This window comes from Excalfactoria chinensis, chromosome Z (genome assembly GCF_039878825.1).
Source record: "Excalfactoria chinensis isolate bCotChi1 chromosome Z, bCotChi1.hap2, whole genome shotgun sequence".
Lineage (NCBI taxonomy): Eukaryota > Metazoa > Chordata > Aves > Galliformes > Phasianidae > Excalfactoria > Excalfactoria chinensis.
In genome coordinates this window covers 27,153,767-27,175,585 of record NC_092857.1, presented here as the reverse complement: position 1 = coordinate 27,175,585, position 21,819 = coordinate 27,153,767, and the positions used below count along the sequence as shown (strand labels likewise).

Sequence of the window (21,819 nt, the reverse complement as noted above, 5' to 3'; positions counted from 1 at the left end):
TGTAACAGCCTGAAGTAGTTAGGGTAGCTCCTAAGAACATTTCATAAGAAGCTTTTGAAAAAGAATAGGTGCTAGTGCAAGTCAGACCAGTAATAACTAATCAGAATAATCATTTGAGGCACACAGCTGACCAAGAGAATCTTAGCACTCTAGAAAGAGACACCAGTGGCTGGTGATATTTCAGCATTAGTAAGCCAATAAGCACACTGTGCATTCGAAGATGCAGGAGGAACTGGCGAGAATAAATTGTTCTCAGAGTAGAACAAATGGTTTGGAGGTTTTGTGGGAGAGGGGTCGTCTACATTTGAAGCATAATTTATTTATTTATTTTTTTTTATCAGAAACTTTATCATGACTAAATATTGCTGTAGTTCTGGATAAGAATGCATGGAATGAACATTACGAATGAAATACAAAAAGAACTCTCTGCTGGTATGTCCAAAAGTTAAGCACTATCAGGTAAGAAAAGTGTTTAAGGACTATAGTAAATAAATACAAAAAAAACAACTGCATGTTGAGAATAGTTTCCGATACTTGACATCAACTCATTAATGCTGGCAATTAGTAGGAAGCAAGGAGATATCATGCACAGACAATCAACCTGCCGTGACGGTAGCAAACTTGGAGACACTTAGGATTAATATGCTGCATAATAAATACTGCTGCATAAACATACTGTCATTTTGCATATGAAAGAAGTGGAAAGTACACAGGCAATACTGAAATAAATGCTATTTTTAGTTCCAACAACCTGTACGTATTTACAGCAAATATTGAAAATATTTTTAGATAGTGTTTCAAGCCAGCAATTCCTCTAAGAAACAGCGAATACAATCCTTCTCAATAAAGCAATTTCATAAGAAAAAGATACAATAATATCTGTGTGGCCAAACGTATGCACTGATAAACACCTACTAGTGTTAGTGCTCTCACTTGCTTAATCACACATCAGCATAAACACTGAAGTAGCTCCTTAAAACTGCAGTGCCACAGAAAACAGGCACAGCGTTAGACACTTACCAATACACAAACCTACTTTGAACATGGCATCCACTACAGTATAATAGATTGAGATATGTATTTCCAGAGAATGTTGAAACTTCCACACCACTATAGATTTTTAGCTGAAGCATACAGTTCCTCAAAGATTAATCACAAGGCCCAAATACATTCCATAAAATGTTATCTATTGACATCTTAGACATTTAATGATGTCTACATCATGGAAAACTTTATTAGAATGAAGTTCTATTTAATAGTCATTTATAAAGGATTAGCATCTCATCTAAACCACAGACAAGTTAAAAAATGAATAGTATAAATTGTGGATAGCTAATAAAGACAAAAAATGGTACAGCCCAAGATAACTGGCTGTTACTGGCTCCATGCAGACTAACTTCAAAATACAAATATCTTGATTTGCAATGTGAGATGGCTTAGTTTTCCTGCTGACTGAGCCAGGGACAGTAGAAATGGAGAATGGAAAGCTTGTAGATCTCCTGCAGCAGGAAAAAGTAATGGGGTAGAGGCAATCAGAAGATAGAGGAATGACACAGCACAGGGCCAATAACAGGATTAGAGGATGAAGGGAAAGAGAAAGGTGAGGAAACTGAGTTGTTCAATAAAGAGTTTGAACAACATTAAAAGACAAGGGAACAACTACTGCAGATAAATACAATCAGGTCAGGCAATATAATAATGATCAAAATGAATAAAATTATCAGTTTTTTAAACCCAGTAATGACAATTAAAGCTTACTACTAATCCTTTATGAATGATTTTTTAAAAAAAAAATATGTTGACAAAAAACATAATATATTAAGTGGATAGGTGAAAAACAGAATTATAAATATTTTTCAGTTCTGTCCCTCATGAGGTGCAAATAACAAAGAGGTACCTGGTGCAGAATGGTAATATAGATAAGTAAATCATCCTTGTATATTTACCAGTCCTCATCTTCTGGTATCTTGCTTAAGGGAGGGTTCAGGCAGTATATATGATAAGCCATATTACATTCATCACACAGGAGTTGCATGTGAGCATCCTGCTTTCCACCACACAAATAACACGAACAAAACCGGCATTCCTTATCTGGATCAGCCCTACAGTGCTTGCACTCAGGGCCACTTTTTCCTGTCAAAAACAAAGAAAAAGTCAAATGCCATGTATCCTAGAAAACAGTATTACTGTAGCAATAGGAAACAATTCTTTATGCACTTGAACACCACCCTCTTGAAAATGAATTCTTTCCACATAATTACTCTCATTTCACTACACAGGCTAAAGGGATGTTTTCTTTGTATAAACAAGCAGTGCTGAGAATGCCCAAAGAGCTTCTCTTTTTTTCTCTCCCCACAAGCCCATCGTGCCTCAGCACCCCCAAGATGCCACCTGCATACTCTCCCTACAGATAGAACCTTGCACAGTCTTTCACTGGAGGAATCTTAAAAATAGCCATGAAGAAACTGCAACTAGGTAACTGGTAACAACCAAATAAAGAAAAAAAAAGGAACCACTACAATCTAGAACAGCTGTTTTCCCCTTAAAACTAAGTATAGAACTGCACGGAAGAATCAACTGTCTTAGTTCGTAAGCACCCTAAAATCATCAGTTGTTCACAATAGCAGTTTAATTAACACACAAAAAAGCACTAACTTCCTGTTTCAGCTCCCTTGGAAATTTGGACTCAAGAGCTTACATAAAACAAAAAACCAACAAACATCAGCACTGATTTTCCAAAAGATGGAAAAAATGCCTTTATAGAACAGAAAAGTATTTAGTAGCCTAAAACAGATGTGAAAGAACACAGTGAAAAAACACTGAATACAAATAGGAAAACTTACAAGATTTACAAAAACAAAACTAAACCAAAACTGAAGCAAATGGAAAGTCCAGAGAATTGAAAGAAGACTCCACAAGAAAACTTGATTAGTGCTGAAGCAATCCTTCACTACAAGAAAGAAATTAAAATAAATAAATAAATAAATAAAAATCATAGAATCATAGAACATCCTGAGTTGAAAGGGAACTATAAGGATAAGCAAGTCTTTACATGCTCATATACATGTTCTGTGTGAAAATCCTCCAGAAATGCCATGGAAGTGAATTTGAGCTTAAACTAGCCCAGTACAATTACTGAGTACATCCAAGCTGGTCTGGAAACATTTTTTTATATGAAAGAAGTGCTCTTGAATCGGAAGGCAAGGAAGACTAGAAAGCTATTTGGGAGTTGAGATCTTGCAGTAGGAATCCAGACAACTGAAATAATTCAGAGATCATTTTCTGAAAGTTTAGAATATACAAAAATAGAAAGGGTGACTACGGAACTTCCTTCACCCATTTTCTGAACTCATCTACTGAAAATGGCCTTCAGTTTGCAAGAATACTTTAACATGTACTCTCTTGCTGTAATCTAAATGGAAAATCTCAATGCAAACTTGGAAGGGGGAATAGGGAAAACTAGGCTAGCAAATGTTCTTTCATATACAATTCTGGAAGAAAAATTAACCATGAAGCTGAAATAGGTGGAATACCAACACTAAAGATAGTTTGTCTGAGAAAACTTATCTGAGAAACTTTTGAATTGTTTTTATACTTAAGGACTTCTGTCCTCTTGACAGTCTTATAGGAGACTAGAATTTCTAAACTCCCTGGGTATCTCCTCCCCTGCAGCATTCCTTGACTCATCATAAGGCAACACTATTCAAAGACAAGTTTTCATCTTCTCTTAGTTTTACTTCTTGTTTTTATTCACCATGAGCTATTGTTTAAGGTGATGCATTTAGAAGCTGGAAAGCTTATTAGTTCACTGCAAGTTAGTTTGCTTGCATAACATAAGCCATCAACACAAATCCTTCTTTTAAGAGCTGGTTCCTGAATAGAAAGATATAGGGTCAATTTACCGAAAGAGTTCTGGATACTTTTACATCTTTCCTAAACATATAAAGAACAAAGGAAAAACCATGGGCTCATGGAAATATCGTTCTCTTCTTATTTGGGAAAAATCCAACCTCACAACATACTAGACATCACAGAAAATGTGATGAACATGAATAAGATAACAGCGTAAAACTTCTGTGGAGAGAAGCTCTAAACTGAAAGTCCTATCAGAAAGGGGGAACTGGAATGCTAAATGTTGTTTTCTATCAGCAGTCCCTCTGGATGATCTTGAGCAATACTTTTAGCAAATGGAAGGAGTACACCTACCCACAATTTTTAAGAGAAAAAAACAGAAAAGTTGAAAAACTTGAAAGAATGACTGAAAATGCAAGATTACCAGCTACAGATAGAACACTGGTGAGACACCATGGAAAACATGATGAGCAAATTTGTAAGGCCACCAGTGCTGACTCTGGCAGATCAGATACACTCAAAAAGTGTCTCAGCATCTGAAAGATGCTTCAGAAAGCATCTGAAGAGTAACGAATCAATCTGCACACAGGTATACCTGTGGTATTTCTGGAAGAGCTAGGCAAAACTCACTGATCTGTCCAAGCTGTCAATATCAATTCAAGAAAAGGTTGATGAAACCCCAGGTAAACTGCCTCCCCTTTGAAAAATTGTAGAACTAATGGCTGAGCTCTCCCTACAGAAACACTCTACCTCATCTAACAAACATTAGACAAAAAAAAAACAACAACCAAAAAACAAAAAACACAGATCTTTTTTTTATCTCTATCTTAGCACCGTGGGTTGTCTAGGCTTACAAAATTTACTCTGTTTTCCATTACAACACTAGTGTCTTAGGTCAAAGATTAGAAACAATCTTAAAATAAATTAAGCAAGCAGAGGTTGACATATTTATTCAGCTCAACGATACCCGAAGGTTTTTGACATTCATCAATATACATATGAAATTCAAACTGTCTTTTTCATTACCGGACTTTAATTTCTCCCATTTTTTGCCTTAATCTTGTTCATTACTGAAATACACTGAATATGCGTGGCCATACTGAGACAGGCCTGTTCATCCCTACCAGCATAGTACACTTGGGTTGTACACATTATTTTGTGTTCTCTTATTTTACAGGAAGAGTTATCCCATGTTTATTTTACTCGTATTGATTCTAATGGAAATAATGTAGGTTGATGTCCAGCTATTAAATCCATTTTACATAGAAACATTTGATATTTATTAACAAGTACGTAACTTCTTAATTTTCTAATAGGTTTTAGCCTTGACATTTCTTCCTGTACGGCAGAACTTAGACTCCCATTCAATAACAGCAAAATTACTGCCTTGCATTTAAATGCAACAGCTAAACTTATACTGACACACCATATACATTTTTTCCTGATCGATGTGCACAGAGCCCAAGTAACATATAACCACAGACAAACAATTTTCCTGCACTGTTTATCCAGCTGAGTAGTTATTCTAATTTATAGAAAGGACACAGACAGCAGCTTCATGTAGCAAAAATAAAGTAAGTGCACTTTCTGGTTGTGTTCACAACGGTCTCATGGAGCATTTAAGGCCAGTAAATTTCACCTGGTATTGTTGGAACAAAATCATACATTTTTCATAGCATACATGTAGGATGAAACAGCTATGCATGCAGATATATGCATATCTATTTAAAATTCTTAAATACAAATTAGGACTAGAGAAGTACAGTTGAGAGGCAAAGACTGTACTACGAGCTTACAGCTCAACAGATGTGCACTGTGCAGAAGTGAGCAATGACAAGACAGCTTACTACAAAAAGCAGAATCACATGAACAGAAAAGGAAAGGGCAATGATGAAAGCGATAATAAAGAGCTTGAATTCGAGACAATTGAGCAAAAACAACAGTCAGCACAAGAAACAGAGAATACACAATGAATAAATACCCACACAGGACTCAAATGGTCCTACTAAGCCAATTTTGTATGATCACCAATACAGTAATTACTCATTTCCTTAACACACAAACACATTTCAAAATTAATTCATTAAACAGAATACGTGTGAGAAGAACTAAAAGAAAAATTATGGTTTTTTACAAGTTTCATAAGTAATTATACTTGCAAAATAAGTAAATGTGTTAATGTAATGCATTATGTTTAAAATTTCTCATGATATAATTTATAGGAACAAATACACGTTGTTAGATGTTTCAAAATCCCTTTGATTTTACTAATAAGATGAACACTTTTGTTTGTTTGTTTGTTTTGGTTTTTTTGTGAGCTACCTGAGTAAAGTAAATCACAAGTAAGAAGAAAAGAGTTGTGGAAAAACTAATTTACAGAATTAATATTTACACTTTCAGAGCACCACTACAAATGGAAAGTGCATTCTAAGAAAAAAAAGAAGATTGTTTCTTCATATGCCTGCAAATAAGCAGCAAGCAGACTACTTCTTGTGCACTTGTAGCTACCCACAAAAGCTCTGCAAAAGACCTGGAGTCTATCTCTATTCTGTGTCTACTTCATTTTTTAACTCAGAAACATCTACTAGTAAAGCTGGAGATCAGTCTCGGTCTCATTATTGTGAATAGTGAAATTTTAACATGCCTAACTGGAGTATATTTTCAAACATCACTTTTTATATATGCTACCATCAACTCCTTCCCTTGGTTGTGGGGAGAAAGGGGAAATAAGACACAGTTATTTATAGAAGGGTTATGCTGTTATGCTGGGCCAAATAAACATTCAAATATTAATTATCCGATTCCTTTCACAGTACTAATAGCTTTGACATACAGTCTTTTTTTTTTTTTTTTTTTAAAAACATAATTCTTATGTAACAACAGGGATAAAGAGTAGTATCACAGACCGGTTCTGTCTTTGGCATTTATTGATATATTAGAAGTCTGAATGATATGTCAATTGTCTTAGAATTTCTGGTGACCTGAGCAATTGTTTAGCAACTTTATCATTATGAACTCACTCTACACAGCTTGTTTGGAATGCTCCCATTTCCCTGCTCATGACTCACAGAACAAAGATGTTAAAAGTCAACTTATAGTAAACACAGTTTTAGAACAGAAAAAGAATTTCATTACTGTTTTCCTGCTTATGGAAATATTTACTATTACTTTTTGCATTCCAGTTCTCATTTTTAAAGAAACATCATTCAATTACTCAATTTTTGGTCTATTCAAATGATAATAATAATAAAAAGAAACACATACTTTTGAAATCTCCATCACCAAATGTCAGTGGGTAAGCTCCTGGCTTTTCAATCTTGTACATTTCCTCTATAAAAAGGATTTTACAATCATTTATTGTGTCTTCTGGGCCTCTGAAAAATAAAAAGTACATTCAATTTACTTTCTCAGATCTAGATTCAGTAACTTATGAATCCTAAGCAATGGGAAAAATCTTATTGGCTTTTTTTTTTTTTAAATCAATACTGATTCAATTCACACAAAATATTCTGCATAATACACATACTCATTACACTGACGTGAAGAAAAGACTAGCTCACTACCCTCAGATTACCTGGCTGCCACATCACAAAATGTAATGGAGTACAACCTTGTTGACAGCCATCCATAACACTGAAGTTCTACCTCCACAACCAAAAACTGTTTTGTTGGCTGAATGCGGCAAACCAGTAAGAAATCATATCCTCTTGAATACAGCGTAGTAAACATTTTAATGAAAATATATTGATAGAAATAAATCAGGACTGTGTCTTAAAATACACAATAACAGACGCTACTTGGAACCTGTAGAGTAAGAAAAGCGATAAAGGAGATAACTGTAAACTAATAGAAAGCTTCAAAAGGCTTCTAAAATATTTTGGAAAACTAAAATCCAGTCCTGCAAACAACACTGAATTTTATCTAACAAGAGTAATAATTCCAATGACAGAATTCAGTGCAGCGTCCCCACAACAGGCAAATGATTTATGACTCCACAGAGAAAAGGTGTTTGCTTTCTCCCAGTGAACTCACTAGGATTCTAATCCAAACATAAATGCAGTGGGAAAGAAAGCATTATACGAATCCAACACTTTCCAAATGAAAAGTAAAAAAAAAAACACAAGAAAGTATTGTACTGTTCACAGTTCGGTATTTCAAATAGGTTATGCAAGATTCTACTAACCAAAACTAATGTTCACTGTGTCATTACGCAGAAATAACGAAAACAAATAATTAAGGATAATCATTAAATATTGCCACAGTTCTCCAAGCACAGACAATCAGTTATGTTTCTTTCAAATAATTAGACTACACAAGCGCCTGAGAATATGTCTGAAGAATGTACAAATTATCTAAGCCTTACTTATAGGGTATTTGTAGGAAATATTCACAGACAGGATATAAAAATCCTTCTGAAGACAGCCAGGTGGCGTATTCCTACCAAAAGATCTTAGCTGGAGGACTACATCAGGCTATAGACAGGTAAGGAAACACTATTATTGTCCATAGTAAGTGAGGTTAACTATAATAACAGAACATCTCCAAGACTGCCAGACTGGTAGTCTGGTGTATGGGAGCAGTTAGAATGTGATCAGATTCACAGCTCTGAATGTGTGGGGGAGCATGTTTACTACTGCTAAAAGCAGTATGGGAAAGAAATTTATGTACGTATCTACCCACAAAAAACATGCACCTAGTTAAAATAACCCATCTAAATCTTACTACTGTTTCTGCCTCTTCATTACTGATGCCTCAAAGTGGGTTTCACTATCAAAGCAGACACAAAGCCTTCATATCCTCCTAAGTGCAAAGTAGTTCCAGACAAATGAAACAGCCAATGGAAATGTAAGTTAAGATGCTCTATTAAAAAGTTGCTATTTGTCCGTTAATAGTTTGTGGTAACTTGAATTTAGGACTTGACTTGCCCAAATATTTTGCTTGAGGGTGTGCCTTTACTCCTTCATTAAGACCACAGTTCTCAGAAAAGAAGCCATCTCTGTGAAGAAAGAAAGGCTTTGCTCTCTCCCTCATCTCATTGTCTGCTCCCACCACTTCCCTTGTGCTGACACCAGTTCCTGGCCTCTGCCACATGCTGGCATAACTGAGGCAGAAGAAAACTAAGCCAGAGAAAACCCCACAAGCAACAAAACCCTTTTTGGTGGCCTTGAGCTCTGCAGTGGTTTAGATCTCCAAGCAACTAGAGTTTGAGAGGACTTTGATGGTGTCTTGATTCACGATAATTGCCTTTTACACTTACCAACATTTTGGCATCTGTTTTTATTTCGACCCTTTCAACTCCTTTCAGTGTTTGGAGGGAAGCAATTCCCATTGTTAGCCATATGCACGAGCAACAAATGCTAACAAATTTCAGAGTTCAGGGATATTTCAACAGAACATACAAATGCTACATCAATGCAAATACATCACTGTGATAGAGAACAGTTTGTTCTTGTGACTAAGAAAATAAGTATTTTAAGATAATTGTCTTTTGCATGCTAGGTGGCATTACTTAAAGCAGTTCAATCCACTGTAGGAAACATCCCTCACATTTATCTATATTTCTATACAGTGCAGTGAACACAGGAAGGCTAATTTTGTGCACCTCAATCTGGACAAGACTGTATGGCCCAACTACTCACACTGGAGGCTGGACTCCAGTTTCTGTTTGTACCTGAAGGCACTGCAAAGTGTGCCACATTCTGTGAATTATTATAGCACTTAAATTCCTTCAGCTGTCACCACATCTGCAGATCTGCTTGAGCAAACTCTCCAGCTTTGGTTTAAAATGAACTATTTACCTAGAAAATCCTCCCTGGAGGATGTAAAAGAGTACTTCTAAGAATGACTACCCCTTTAAAAAGCCTGTGGGTATCAGTACAACACTTCAGGGAAAGGGAGAGTTGAAACTCCTCTCCAGTAGCATGCAGAATCCCTTTGGATTATCTAGGACGCAACCACAACTTCACAATCAAAAAATTATGCATTTAGATATAGGGAGCAAAAATTGTACCCAATCTTGGTCAGAAAACATAAATACAACAAATACAGATGGAGCTTCTCAGAGCATCACAGTTTCCCTGCTTATTTTTTGTACCCCAGGGAGTGGTTTCTTAACTACCCTACGCTTTTTATTAGTCCCAGATTGCTTAAAAAACAAAAACAAAATAATAAAAAAAAAAAAAAAACAGCACGCCACTACCATAAAAAAAAAAAAAAATCTACAAAAAAACCCCACACATGTATGCGGAAATGAAAAATAAAAATAAAATAAACCTAGAGCACTCCTGCTTCTTTTCAAGGCCATGAACCTAATTACTCTAACACATTTCTTATCTATACCACTGCTTGCTTTGCTCATTTGCCTAGCTATCCAACTTGAATCCTTTAATTCCTATTTGAAATATAACATGTAAGCCGTGAATGCATTTTAAAACCAAAACACATAATTATGTCTTATTTCTCCTAAATAACGTGAAATTTTATGTTCAACAAGCCGCAAGTATGGATCAATTAAAGTATGAAAATTACTTTTAACTACACCGATTAATACACTTTTTTCTTCAGAAATGACAGTAAGAGATTTATAAATTGGTTGAACGACATGAGTACACCAAAAGGTACTATAATACAAAGTTCCATAAAATGTGAAGTAATGGGTTTAATGACCAACATTATTACTGAAAGTCACACCTATATCGTGTTAAACTCAAAGTGTTGAAGCTCATCATACTATTTTTTTTTCATTTTCTGTAATTAGCAAAATATAGAACTGTATTTATATTCTACTTCTAGGAAGGCACTTGCAAAATAGTGCAAAAATTGCTTAAGGTACCCAGTGGTTTGGTAGCACCACATCATGTATACACAATTAAAAAAAAAAAAAAAAAAAAAAAAAGGATGTTAACAGACTGAGCAAATCTTAAAGGGCAAAAAAATCTCTTCAGAAAACACCAATTAGACTAAGTTTTCACTAACATGTACCTGGTACTTGAACTAGAGAAAACATGGTATTTTCTACTATGAATAAGATGGAAATTAAACAAAAACTATCGCAAGTTTTAGACAAGGGGAGAATGTTCAAATAAATACCACGGTTGCAGATCTAGAGGAAGCTCAGATACCATTGTAGCATCTGCTAACTTTCAGGTTTAGCCTTACCAAAGCTGAAAAGTTCAGTTCATGTAGTTGTTCTTCAGACTAATTCTGTCAAACAACATGCACAATAACTTCAGTGATCAGACCACGCATAACTTATCTTTAAAATATGATTATCTAGTACAACTGTGATTACATTATTCTGTGAAGCATACACAAGAAACATCCTGACACCTTTCAAACAAGAAAGACACATTTCTAAAGTCTTCACCTTACCACAGTAAAAATGGGATGTAAAAAATCTTGGTATACATTAAACATAGTGAGATTGCACTTGAATTTCATGTAAGTAAACTAAATCCTTTAAAGAAATTAAATCTCAAGCAACAGCAAACAAACTCTGCAATACAGCAGAATTCCTAACATAAGATTTCCTTTTTGACAAATTAACCATACTCACAAAGAAATCTTCAAATGAACATTCTTACTCCCTTTTTCCCCCCTTCATGTTTCTTTTTCTCTACAATTTCAGGTTGCAAAGCACTCTAGACATGTGAAACCACAGTTGACTAGAAGCACATTATGTGAGCATAATCCTGTATATTTCAAAGGTCAGCTTTCAAGAAAGCAAAAGGTGCTAGAAAAGTTACCACACCGTAAATACTCTATCAGTTCTTACAGCTTGAGAGATTTACTTAAAATTGCCAGACCTCCCTCTGGAATTTTCTGGCTTTATAACTATTATAATTTTTATAACTTTTATAATTTTTTATTACCATAGTGAAATTAGGAAAAAAAAAAAAAAAAAAAAAAAAAGGAAAAAACCAACATGCACTAAAATTCAAAATACAAACTTGAGTAAATATTGTATAAATAAAAACGGAGTTCCTAAGCAGAGCACATGAACAATGTTTAACAGTCATTATTTTAAAAGCATTATGAGTACATTAAAATCATCAGGCTAAGGAATTGGGTATGTGCCATTAAAATACATAGTCTCTGTGGAAATTTACTCTCGACAATCCAAAAGACCTTCTGCCATTCACTTTAATGTATTTATTTAGTCACTATCAACCAAAATAATGTTTCAGAAATTAAAACAAATATACAAGACAGTATTTATATTTCAAAAGATGTTAAATTGAAAATATCTCTTTCCAATATAAAATATTGCAATATTGGAGCAAAAATATTGCACTGGAACAGGCTGCCCAGGGAGCAGACCCACCTGGATGCCCACCCGGGCAGCCTGCTGGAGGGGGCCTGCTTTGCAGGGTGGCTGGATTCAATGATTCCTAGAAGTCCCTTCCAACCCCTACAGTTCTGTGATTGCAATGTAAAAATTATCACTGCTTTCTTTACATTTCAACGTAACCATAACTTTGGTTAGCGTGTAAACACAAAATATTTGCATAATTAAATAAAGGCTAAAACATTCCCATACAATTACAGCGCTCACCAGACATGAATAAAGATTTGATTTTAAACTGGCTTCTTTAAGATGACTTACTAGTATCTTTCCACATAAAGACTGCACATTGCAGTGATGATTTTACCAAACTGTGCAAAGGTGCACAAAATTACAAAGAGGCTGTTTTATTTTGCACTAAGTACAAAAATGACAGTATTATTAATATTATTCCAGAGCATTCCACCCTCATTTGGTCTACCATGAACATATAAATGCACAGCTACAATACGGAGTAGTATTAGCTGTGCTTTTTGTTCAACTTTATTTATTTATATTATATGAGCCACTATTATGGCTCATACATACATACACACAAGACAGTTTTTTCAGGATTAGTAGAAGACCTTACTATTAGAAAAGTTATGACCTAATAGGAATAAATAATGTAAAATGAGGTAAAGCAAAGCAAAACAGAACACTCATTACACCCCACCTCCCTCCCTACTACTAAACCTTCATATTCACAATGTGAATACATACATAAACCAGCCAGGAAATTACTTTTTAACATCAGATGTAAGCACAATGCTTCTTGCATTTATAAAACAATATGTTATAGGTCATTACATGGAAGAGAAGCTTTCTTTGCAGGGACAATCCTTTTTCATTAGTTTGGGATCTGTAAAGTAGGTGAATATTAGAACAACAGACATAAACTTCATATCTGGAAAGCATGAAAGCACTGGCATTAAAGGACAGGAAGTCACATCTGTAAATCCTAATAATCTGTTTACCAGAGTAGCTCAGGAGCATGACTGCTCTAAGCCACGAAACCTACCGAGAACAGGAAAAGGCGGTGCAGAAGGAAGGACAAACCCTGCCCTATGCACCGGGACCTGCACGAGCCCGGAGGCGCACCCGCGCTGAGGACCTGTCCATGGTGCTGCAGAAAGGTCCCCAGCCCGGAAAAGGGAAAAGAACTTGACATTGGTTACAACATCCGCTCAGTTAAATGGTCACTCACAGATTCTATTGCCACGTGAAAACATGCAGCTGACAGAACATCTATAAAGTACCATTAAAAAAAAAAAAAAAAAAAAAAAAAAAAAAAAAAAAAAGTTCGTTGAAGATATACAAGGATGGAAACCAAAGGCTTCATGTTTGAAAGACAAAGATAAAACAGCTGTGCTTTATTACAGGACATGACCCCCCCATGGATTCAGTACAGTTCTCCATTTGTCTGGGCTGAATCACAAGGCACAACACAATGCAAAGACAGCTCACATCATTCCAGGGGTCTGGACAAATCAACAAGTTCTTTTACCTTATGAAGAGGCAGAGTCAAAATTAGAGTTCACACTTACTAGAAGAAATTAAAAGACTTTACTGAGATTTTGTTTTCCTTCATTCCTGAGAGTAAACACAGCACAGAGAATTTAGACACAGTCAAAACATGAGACCAATTTGTGTACACAGTTAAACTGAGAATCTCAGCTCAAAAAGAAAGACAAGAAACACCGCCATTAATACTAAAAACATCCCATCAGGATAAAAGGCCTTTCATAAAGTAAAGAATAACATAGAAATAATCTTGAAAATGCATAAACAATAACAAAAATTCTACAAGTAAATAAATAAACAAAGCACTTGAAAAGAGAAAGAAAGAGAGATAGAGAAAGAGAAAAAGACACAGGAAGTAAAAAGAGGAAGGGAAGAAGGAAGGAAGGGTGAAAGAGATGGTGGAAAACTGAAGGTATAAATCTTAAAACTGTAAGAATTAAAAAACAAACAAACAAAAAAACACCCACAAATATTGATCTAAAGGCAAATGAGAACTGCTTGTGGACAAATCCAAATTTCCAGCCTTCAAAATCAATAATTACTGATTCTTGTGTTTTGAATATACATGACATGACAGCATTAGCGTAAAAAAAAAAAAAAAAAAAAAAAAAAAAAAAAAAAAAAAAAGACATCTAGGGATGTTCCCACTCAAAACAGGACAAATTTCCTATTACCAAGAACTCCTGAAAGTCAGAAAGTATGCACACTGACAGAAAGTCATAATTAATCTGGCATTTAGAGGGTCAGTTATTATGGAATGTTCTCATTCTTCCCACTAGTCAACTTTCTTTACACAAATTATATCAGGTAATTGTGCCATGATGGCAAATTCCATTACACACAACATTAAATCCACCATTTAAGTGCCCAGTGGCTACTGAATAATGGCAGTATAGCATTTCTAATTCTTCTGCATATGTTTGGAATTGGTGATCATAGCATTATTACTCATTTCTAGGCAAGTATGTAACTTCTGGGTAAAACCATTAAGGAGATCCCTTCAACAAACAAGTGAGGAAGCTGTGAATGGGGTAGGCAAGCAAACAATGTGGCATGATCAGCAGGAACACAGCAATTAACAAATCAAGGCTGAAGTGCAATCACTTCAAGGGTAGATACTGAAAGAAGGAAATGCTAGCAGACTAGTCTCATGGAGAAAGCTCTTTTGCCCTTCCTGTGGAATCAGCACACTTGGGTGCCTCCTTGAAAATGACTGTATGCTAATGCACACAGCATGGGGAACAAATAAGGAAAATTACAAAAGCCTGAGTAATTATCACATAGTTACAATCTCACTGGGAAGATGGAAGCATGGTGGAATTACTTCTGAGACTGGAGTGTTGTGATGAACAAATACACACTCTTCAGGGAAGGGCAGGCTAGAAAGGAAGGGAGGGAAGCTGAATTTTATGCGTTAACAGGTCAGAGAGCTCATGGGTCAAGATTAGCAGACAGAACAACATGGGTAATGCTACAGTGAGTGCCTGCTATGTACCTTGGAAGTGGGAGTAAACATCTGAGGCTTTCTTCAGGCAGAAAGAAGTACCACATCCACAGGGTCTGAACTTCAAGCACTCGGATATGACAACACAGTGGAACACATGCAACCTAAGAAATTTCTGGAGTGTACTGACAGCTTCAGCACAGGTGATCAAGGAGATGTGTCTAGGGCTGATGATAAACAGAACTGGTCAACAGATGTGAAACTCAAGGCCAGCTTTGGCTACAGTGATGATGATTTGACACAGGATCCCTAGAGCAGAGTAACGTAAATGAGGCAATACTGGATTCTGGAAAGCACATTATGATCTCTTCAAATATGTGCTTGGAAAAATCCTACAAGATGCAGCTCTTGATATTCAAGGATCATATTCTGCAAGCTCAAGAAAGGTTCGCCACCACATACAGGAAATTAAAGACATAGGAGGCCTTCACTGATGATCAAGGAGCTAAAGTCACATATGGAAAGAAAGTAGTTAAGAAGTGGAAGGACAGATAACCTATGGAAGTAGAGAGTTGCTGTCCAATTGCATGGGTTACAGCTGGGAAAATCAAGGTCCACTTCATGCTGAATCTCACAAGAAATATGAAGAGCAACAAGGAAATACTCTACCAGTATAAAAATGGCAAACACTACAGAAAAAGCATGCTCTGTGCTAAATATGAAGTTATTGGTCGTGGGAAGGGAGGAGGGGAGGGAAGGCAAATGTACTCAGTGCCTTCTTTACCTCAGTGTTTATTAGGAAGAACAGTCTTCAGAAATCCCAGGAAACACCTAAAACAAAGATGACTTCATATCAGTGGAGGATTAAGTTATGAAGCACTTAAACTGGACATAGTTTAGCCTATGGAATCTAATAGGTTGCACATGCAAGCTCTGAGAGAGATGCTTTTTGTCTTTGCAAGGCCACTTTTGGTCATCTTCAAAAGTTTGTAACACTCAGTGTTCCTGCAAACCAGAAGAGAATAAATGTCACTCATCTTGAGGAAAGAATATCTGCTGACAGGCTGGTGAACCTCACCTCCATCCCTAGGAAGTTAGAGGAGTAAATAACACTGGAAATCACTTCCAGATTTAAGGACAAGGAGGTGAAGCATCAATTTTCAAAGGGGAAATCATGTTTACCTAGCATGGTGGTCTGCAGTGACATGCCTGGAGCATAACAGGAGAGCAGCCAGGTGGAAGCTAGACACTACTGATCTACCACAGACATTGATACTGAGCCAGCATCACAGAATGATGAAAACAGTTCATTCTCAGCAAGCTCATATATAAAATAAAACCAGGAATGGCTGATACACCAAACAAGTACCCTGCCCTTCAGAGGGACCTAAGCAAGGTAAGAGGCATAGAAAAATTTCATTATGTTCAGCGTAGGGAAATACGCGGCACTTGCATCCACGGAGTACCTCTTATCACAATAAAGTTGGCTTTTCATTAGCTGGCTAGAGAACAGCTTAGCAGAGTAGGACGTTGAAGTTCTGGTAGACAAGATGATCATAAGCCAGCAATGGGACTTAGTAAGCCAAGAAAGTCAATAGCCCTTTTAGGGCTGCCTAAGGAAGAGCACTGCCAACACAAAGAAGGCTTTTCTATTTGTTTGTTTGTTTTTAATTATTATTATTTTTTTCAATATATGCAGCCCTAGGCTCCTCAGTGTAAGTTACTGGAAAGATTCTAGAGAAAAGTCAGTCACACAGATGTTAAAAGGACTGAAGCATTTTTGACATCAGAATGTTTAGCCTGCAGGAAGAAGGCATATTCATAGATGGCTCTTAATCATGTGTATACATTTCTATAAGGAGCGCATATAGAACGGAGAGCCAGACTCTTTACGCTAGTACCTACTGTCAGGACAAAAGCAATTGACACAAATGAAAACACGTTAAAATCATACAATATCAAGAGGCCTTTTCTGCCCTTAATTATTATCTTAAGTGTATGCAAATATTTCAGTACGATCCCTTTTTCAATTATTTTCCATACTGTTTTTCCCAATATTGTGGTCCCTTTATTTATTTATTTATTTATTTATTTTTTTCCCCACTCTTCTGTTATTTTCCTCAGCGAGAAGACAGAGTTAAGTTGCAAAATGCTCCTAAAAATCACCTCCTAAGAAGTATATAAAAAGACTGTGGTTCCAAGTCCACGTTTATTATAAAAAGGACAATATTACCAATACTGAAGATGCTTTTATCTTATGGTAATGAAACAAGAATATTTTAACTTTAAACACTTCCTACTTAAGAGTGATTTTTCTCTGCTTAATCAATGTTTTAATCAGTTTACCTCACTTGTTGTGATTTAAGTCCATCATCTCTAGTCATCATCCATCATGCCATCATCCACTGGGCATGTATCTTTGGGCTCCCCAAACCACCTACCAAGTCCCACAGATTCTTCACAGCAGCCAGTCCAGTTTTAACCTGTATATCAGCAAGAGGCTCTGCCTTTGCTGGTCCAGGAGGACCCTGCATTTATCCTTGCTGAATTTTGTACAGCTCTTCCTCCTGTCTATCAGGTCTCTCAGACTTGCAGTACAATCTTCAATAGCATCCAGCAGGCTCCAACGATTTGGTGTTGAGAGTGCACAGTTTTGCCTTTGCTGAGTCACTGTTAAAAATACTGTACAGTATGAACATCTGTAGGTTCTTCACTTCGCACTTAACAGGTAGTGTACAACTCATTAACCACTGCTCTCCGAGACTGGTCTTTTTAAAAACCCATCATCTGGTTGTCTATCTACCCTGATACCGTCGCCCTAATTTGTATAAAAATATTGTGGAACACAGCTGAATGACTTACTAATGCTAAAGTTCATTACATCTGTTTCTTTCCCCTCAGACATGGAGCTTACTCATTTAATAATGAAGGCAGTAAAGCTCATAAGTCCATCTTGGTTACTTCAAATGTCAAGCATTTCCATCCTGTAGTTTTCCCCAGACTGAAGTGAGGTTGACCGGCTTGTAATTCCATGTAGGCATTCTTTCATCCTCTTCCCACTAAAAAGGGCCTTACCTGATTTCCAGCAAGACTTTTCAAAGATACTAGAGAGCAATAGTGCTAAAGCACCAGACAGTTCCTTTGACATCCTCAGATGCAACCCATCTAGTTCCATGGATTTGCACAGGTCATGTTCCAGCAAGTGATGCTTGACTTAGTCCTAATCCATTGCTGGTAGCTCATCTTGAATAATTTTACTAGGCAGAGCAGTCAGAAACATCTTGTTGATGAAAACTGAGACAATGAAGGCAGTATCTGCTGTTACTGAATCATATGTCCTGTTTACAAAACACATCCATACTTCCTTACTCAGCTTTCTACTATCAAGGCAGTGGTAAAAGCTTTTTGTGATGTCACAGATATCCCTTGCAAGTGTTAACTCTAGATAAACTTTATATGTTCAAAATCCTCAGTTGCACCAGTTTTCTGAAAGAAATCGATGTTTTCTCTATTAGAGAGCCTGTACTCTGGTACTCCTTCCCCACTTTCACCAGGAACTTGATAATATTTAATGAATGTTATAGCCAAGGTTACCATTAATCTCCAGACAGTTCTGATAATAAACAGCAGATCCAGCTGTGTATCATTTGGTTGACCCATCCACTATCTGTTAAAAAGTAGTTTACTGACATTACGCAGAAATTCTCCACTGCTTACTTTCCGCTGTGTTGTCCTGCCAGCAGTGTCAGGAATTTTAAATCCCTCATCTGAAGTGGTACCTTGTCATTCAGAGAAGGTTAAATGAGGCTTTGTCCTCTTCCTCAGCCTGATCTAGTCAATTACCACAACACTGTCATCCTTTTCGACCTTTAATCCTGACTAACAGGCTCTCAGACACTGTTATCACACTGAACAGCAACTTGTATATACAATATTTACATACATGCACTTGAGACCAACATCACTCTTACTCCCATATCCTGTGCCCTCTGCTTTCCATGTACATACCAATACCCTTTAAAGACTGGGTCATAAACCTTTTTCAGTACCTCAAACACTACTCACCTAACCAGGTTTGTCAGCCTGTTGGTGTACATGCTTTCATTCCCTTTGGGGATCAAAAGCTTTCAGGTAAAGATGGTATCAAAAGTCAAATCTCTGGTTAGTTGCACAAATAGTGTTGGAAGACATAGATTCACAGGATATGCCTACTCCTTTCATTTAAGAAGATTTGTCCTTCAAAGACTTTTTCCCTTTACCATGAGTACCAAAAAGTTCCTACAAACAGCTGTGTTAATTCATAGAAGTCTCTTCTTTAGGAGACAACCAATTGCACTGAAGTCATAAGTAGGAGAGGGAAGACTGAGACATTTGTTCACTCTTTCAAAGCTTAGTCATTTACAAGAAATATGGCATTTTTATGTCTGTGCAAGAAACCTGCCAGCAAGTTCTTGTTAGCAAGCACCTTATTACCAGGATACCTACTGATACCTCACGAAAGCTACTCTGAAAAAACAGCTCTAAATAAATCTTGTCAATATTCCACACATAAGCAACAGAATGTAATCCAAATCTACCAACATTAATCAAAGATATTAAATTTAACAAATAAAACAGCAAATTATTTTGGGTAGAGAATCACACCATGAAGTGACAAACTATACTGAATATAACTGCAGATCTAAATAAGAAACACTTGATATCAGCAACTACACTACTGTCAATCTACCAGATATGACAACTACTGTGACATGTTGATTATCATAATATATAATAAGAAGGACAGAAAAATAACAGTAACATACTTCATGAACATTTAAAAAAAAAAAAAAAAAAAAAAAAAAAAAAAAAAAAGAGGTGCAACTGCCAATAACCTTTTTTTATTATTATTTTTGGACACAAAATTATACCATCCAGGAGAGCATGCAAGGCTTGTTTCATTGTTAGTCCACTGTTCTGCAATATGTTTAAGTTCTGTACATCTGTGAAGCCAGAAAAAACAAGTACTATAACTTCAAAACCAGAAATTAAATGTAAACAGTAAAGAAAATGTTCAAAAGTAGAACAAGGAATTGAAACAGTGCAGGCTACACAAGTGGCATAAAATTTTCAAAAACAGTGGCACATACTGCAAATTGAATTCAAATCAGTTCTGAAGTACCACACATGCAGAACATTCTGACCTGTAAGTGCACAGTCAAGAAAGACTTATGGTCCCAGGCCTAGTTGTGGAAGACAAAGAACCACAGTTTCCCAAGTATTTCTATGTAAGATGCATTCAGCCCAGCCTGGATAGGTCTCAAGCATCCTATAATTACAAATGCTAGTTGCAATGCAGATACAGTACAAATGAAAACCATTATGTGGTTAAACCTTTGGTAATCCTTTTTTCAGTCTCACTTCTTTTTAATAATGTTCTCTAATACCCAACTGTTTCTCAAAACATGAACTAATGATGACAAACTGTACAGGACATTTCCTTTAGGTTATGAGACATGACTGTAAGTAATACCCAAGAAATATGCATGTCAACAAATACAGTATCAAGAACAAGTATTCATAGTATGTCCTACCACCTCCAAAGCAGTAACACAAACAGTACATGTTCTTGTTACTTCCTGCTACTGTACCAATAGCTTCATGAAATCTTTGTCACAAGCAACCAACATTAATGTATTAAATCTTAAACAATTTTGTACAAAACAGGTTATTTTATAAAGAGACCCTTTTAACATAATACCAGAAATAAAGGGGAAAAGGTCTCAGGTGTGGAACAGGTCTGAAGCATCTCTAAGATCGCTGCCTCTTTTTACTACCTACTAAGGTTGTTCTTAAGTAGTGCACAAATAATTAGCCACTAGCAGATCATCAATTCATGACTAAAATATATTCATGAAGAATTTGTATTAGATTAGACCTTTATTTAAAGTAGTTACTAATGTTAAATAAGTACTAATGGCGATGTTATATTAAAAATATCAAAACCAGTAAGACAGATTTTTAATTCGCAGACCAACATACCCAAAATGTAAATTGAGTAAAGATTATCAACACCAATACTAGCACATTTACCTTGTATGTTTACTTTTAAACGAGAGGACCTACAGTTAATTGAAAGGAACCCTTTAGATAACAGAGGAACTATTCCTTGACAAACTGCAGAAATGATACAGATTGCAAATACTTTCTGCAGTTTGCAGAATATCCTTCTAATTCCCCAGTACTACCTATGACCGTATTTAAAATGAAATACTGAATTGCACCCAATCACAGGTCTGTGTCTTTCTTCCAACTAGATGTGTCCTACATTAGTTTTTCCTACAGTTAGAATAATTCTCCTTTTTCAGAATAAAAATAAGAGTATTTATGTATCAGTCTATTTCACTTAAGCAACATACTCCCACACCAATGACACTACTCACTGAGCACTGTAAGGCACACATCCTCATTAAACCAATCATTGCTTAAGTAGAAAAAGAAATGTCAACTTCAGTTTGAGTTTAATTTTAAGAACAGTTTCAATCTTAGCACGTAAGCATTCCTTAAAATACACATATCTCACTTCTGGAATAATGGTGGTTGTAGACTGAATCCAAATTTCTTCAGGTCTTTCATGCCAGAAAGGATAATGTTAGAGGAGTAAGAAAAGCTAGTGGGAGGAGGAAGATTACAGTGA

General features: G+C 36.1%; 1 protein-coding gene across 2 annotated transcripts in view; it reads right to left on the bottom strand.

Moving 5' to 3' along the window:
- The window catches only part of UHRF2 (ubiquitin like with PHD and ring finger domains 2), a 75,405-nt gene that overhangs the window by 20,168 nt on the left and 33,418 nt on the right, over positions 1-21,819 (bottom strand). For both annotated transcript variants that reach the window (XM_072359230.1, XM_072359231.1), the window contains exons 5-6: positions 7,117-7,226; positions 1,947-2,133 (exon numbers count right to left, since the gene is read on the bottom strand). In XM_072359230.1, the coding sequence (XP_072215331.1) occupies positions 1,947-2,133; positions 7,117-7,226 (297 nt within the window). The remainder of the gene's footprint in view (positions 1-1,946; positions 2,134-7,116; positions 7,227-21,819) is intronic.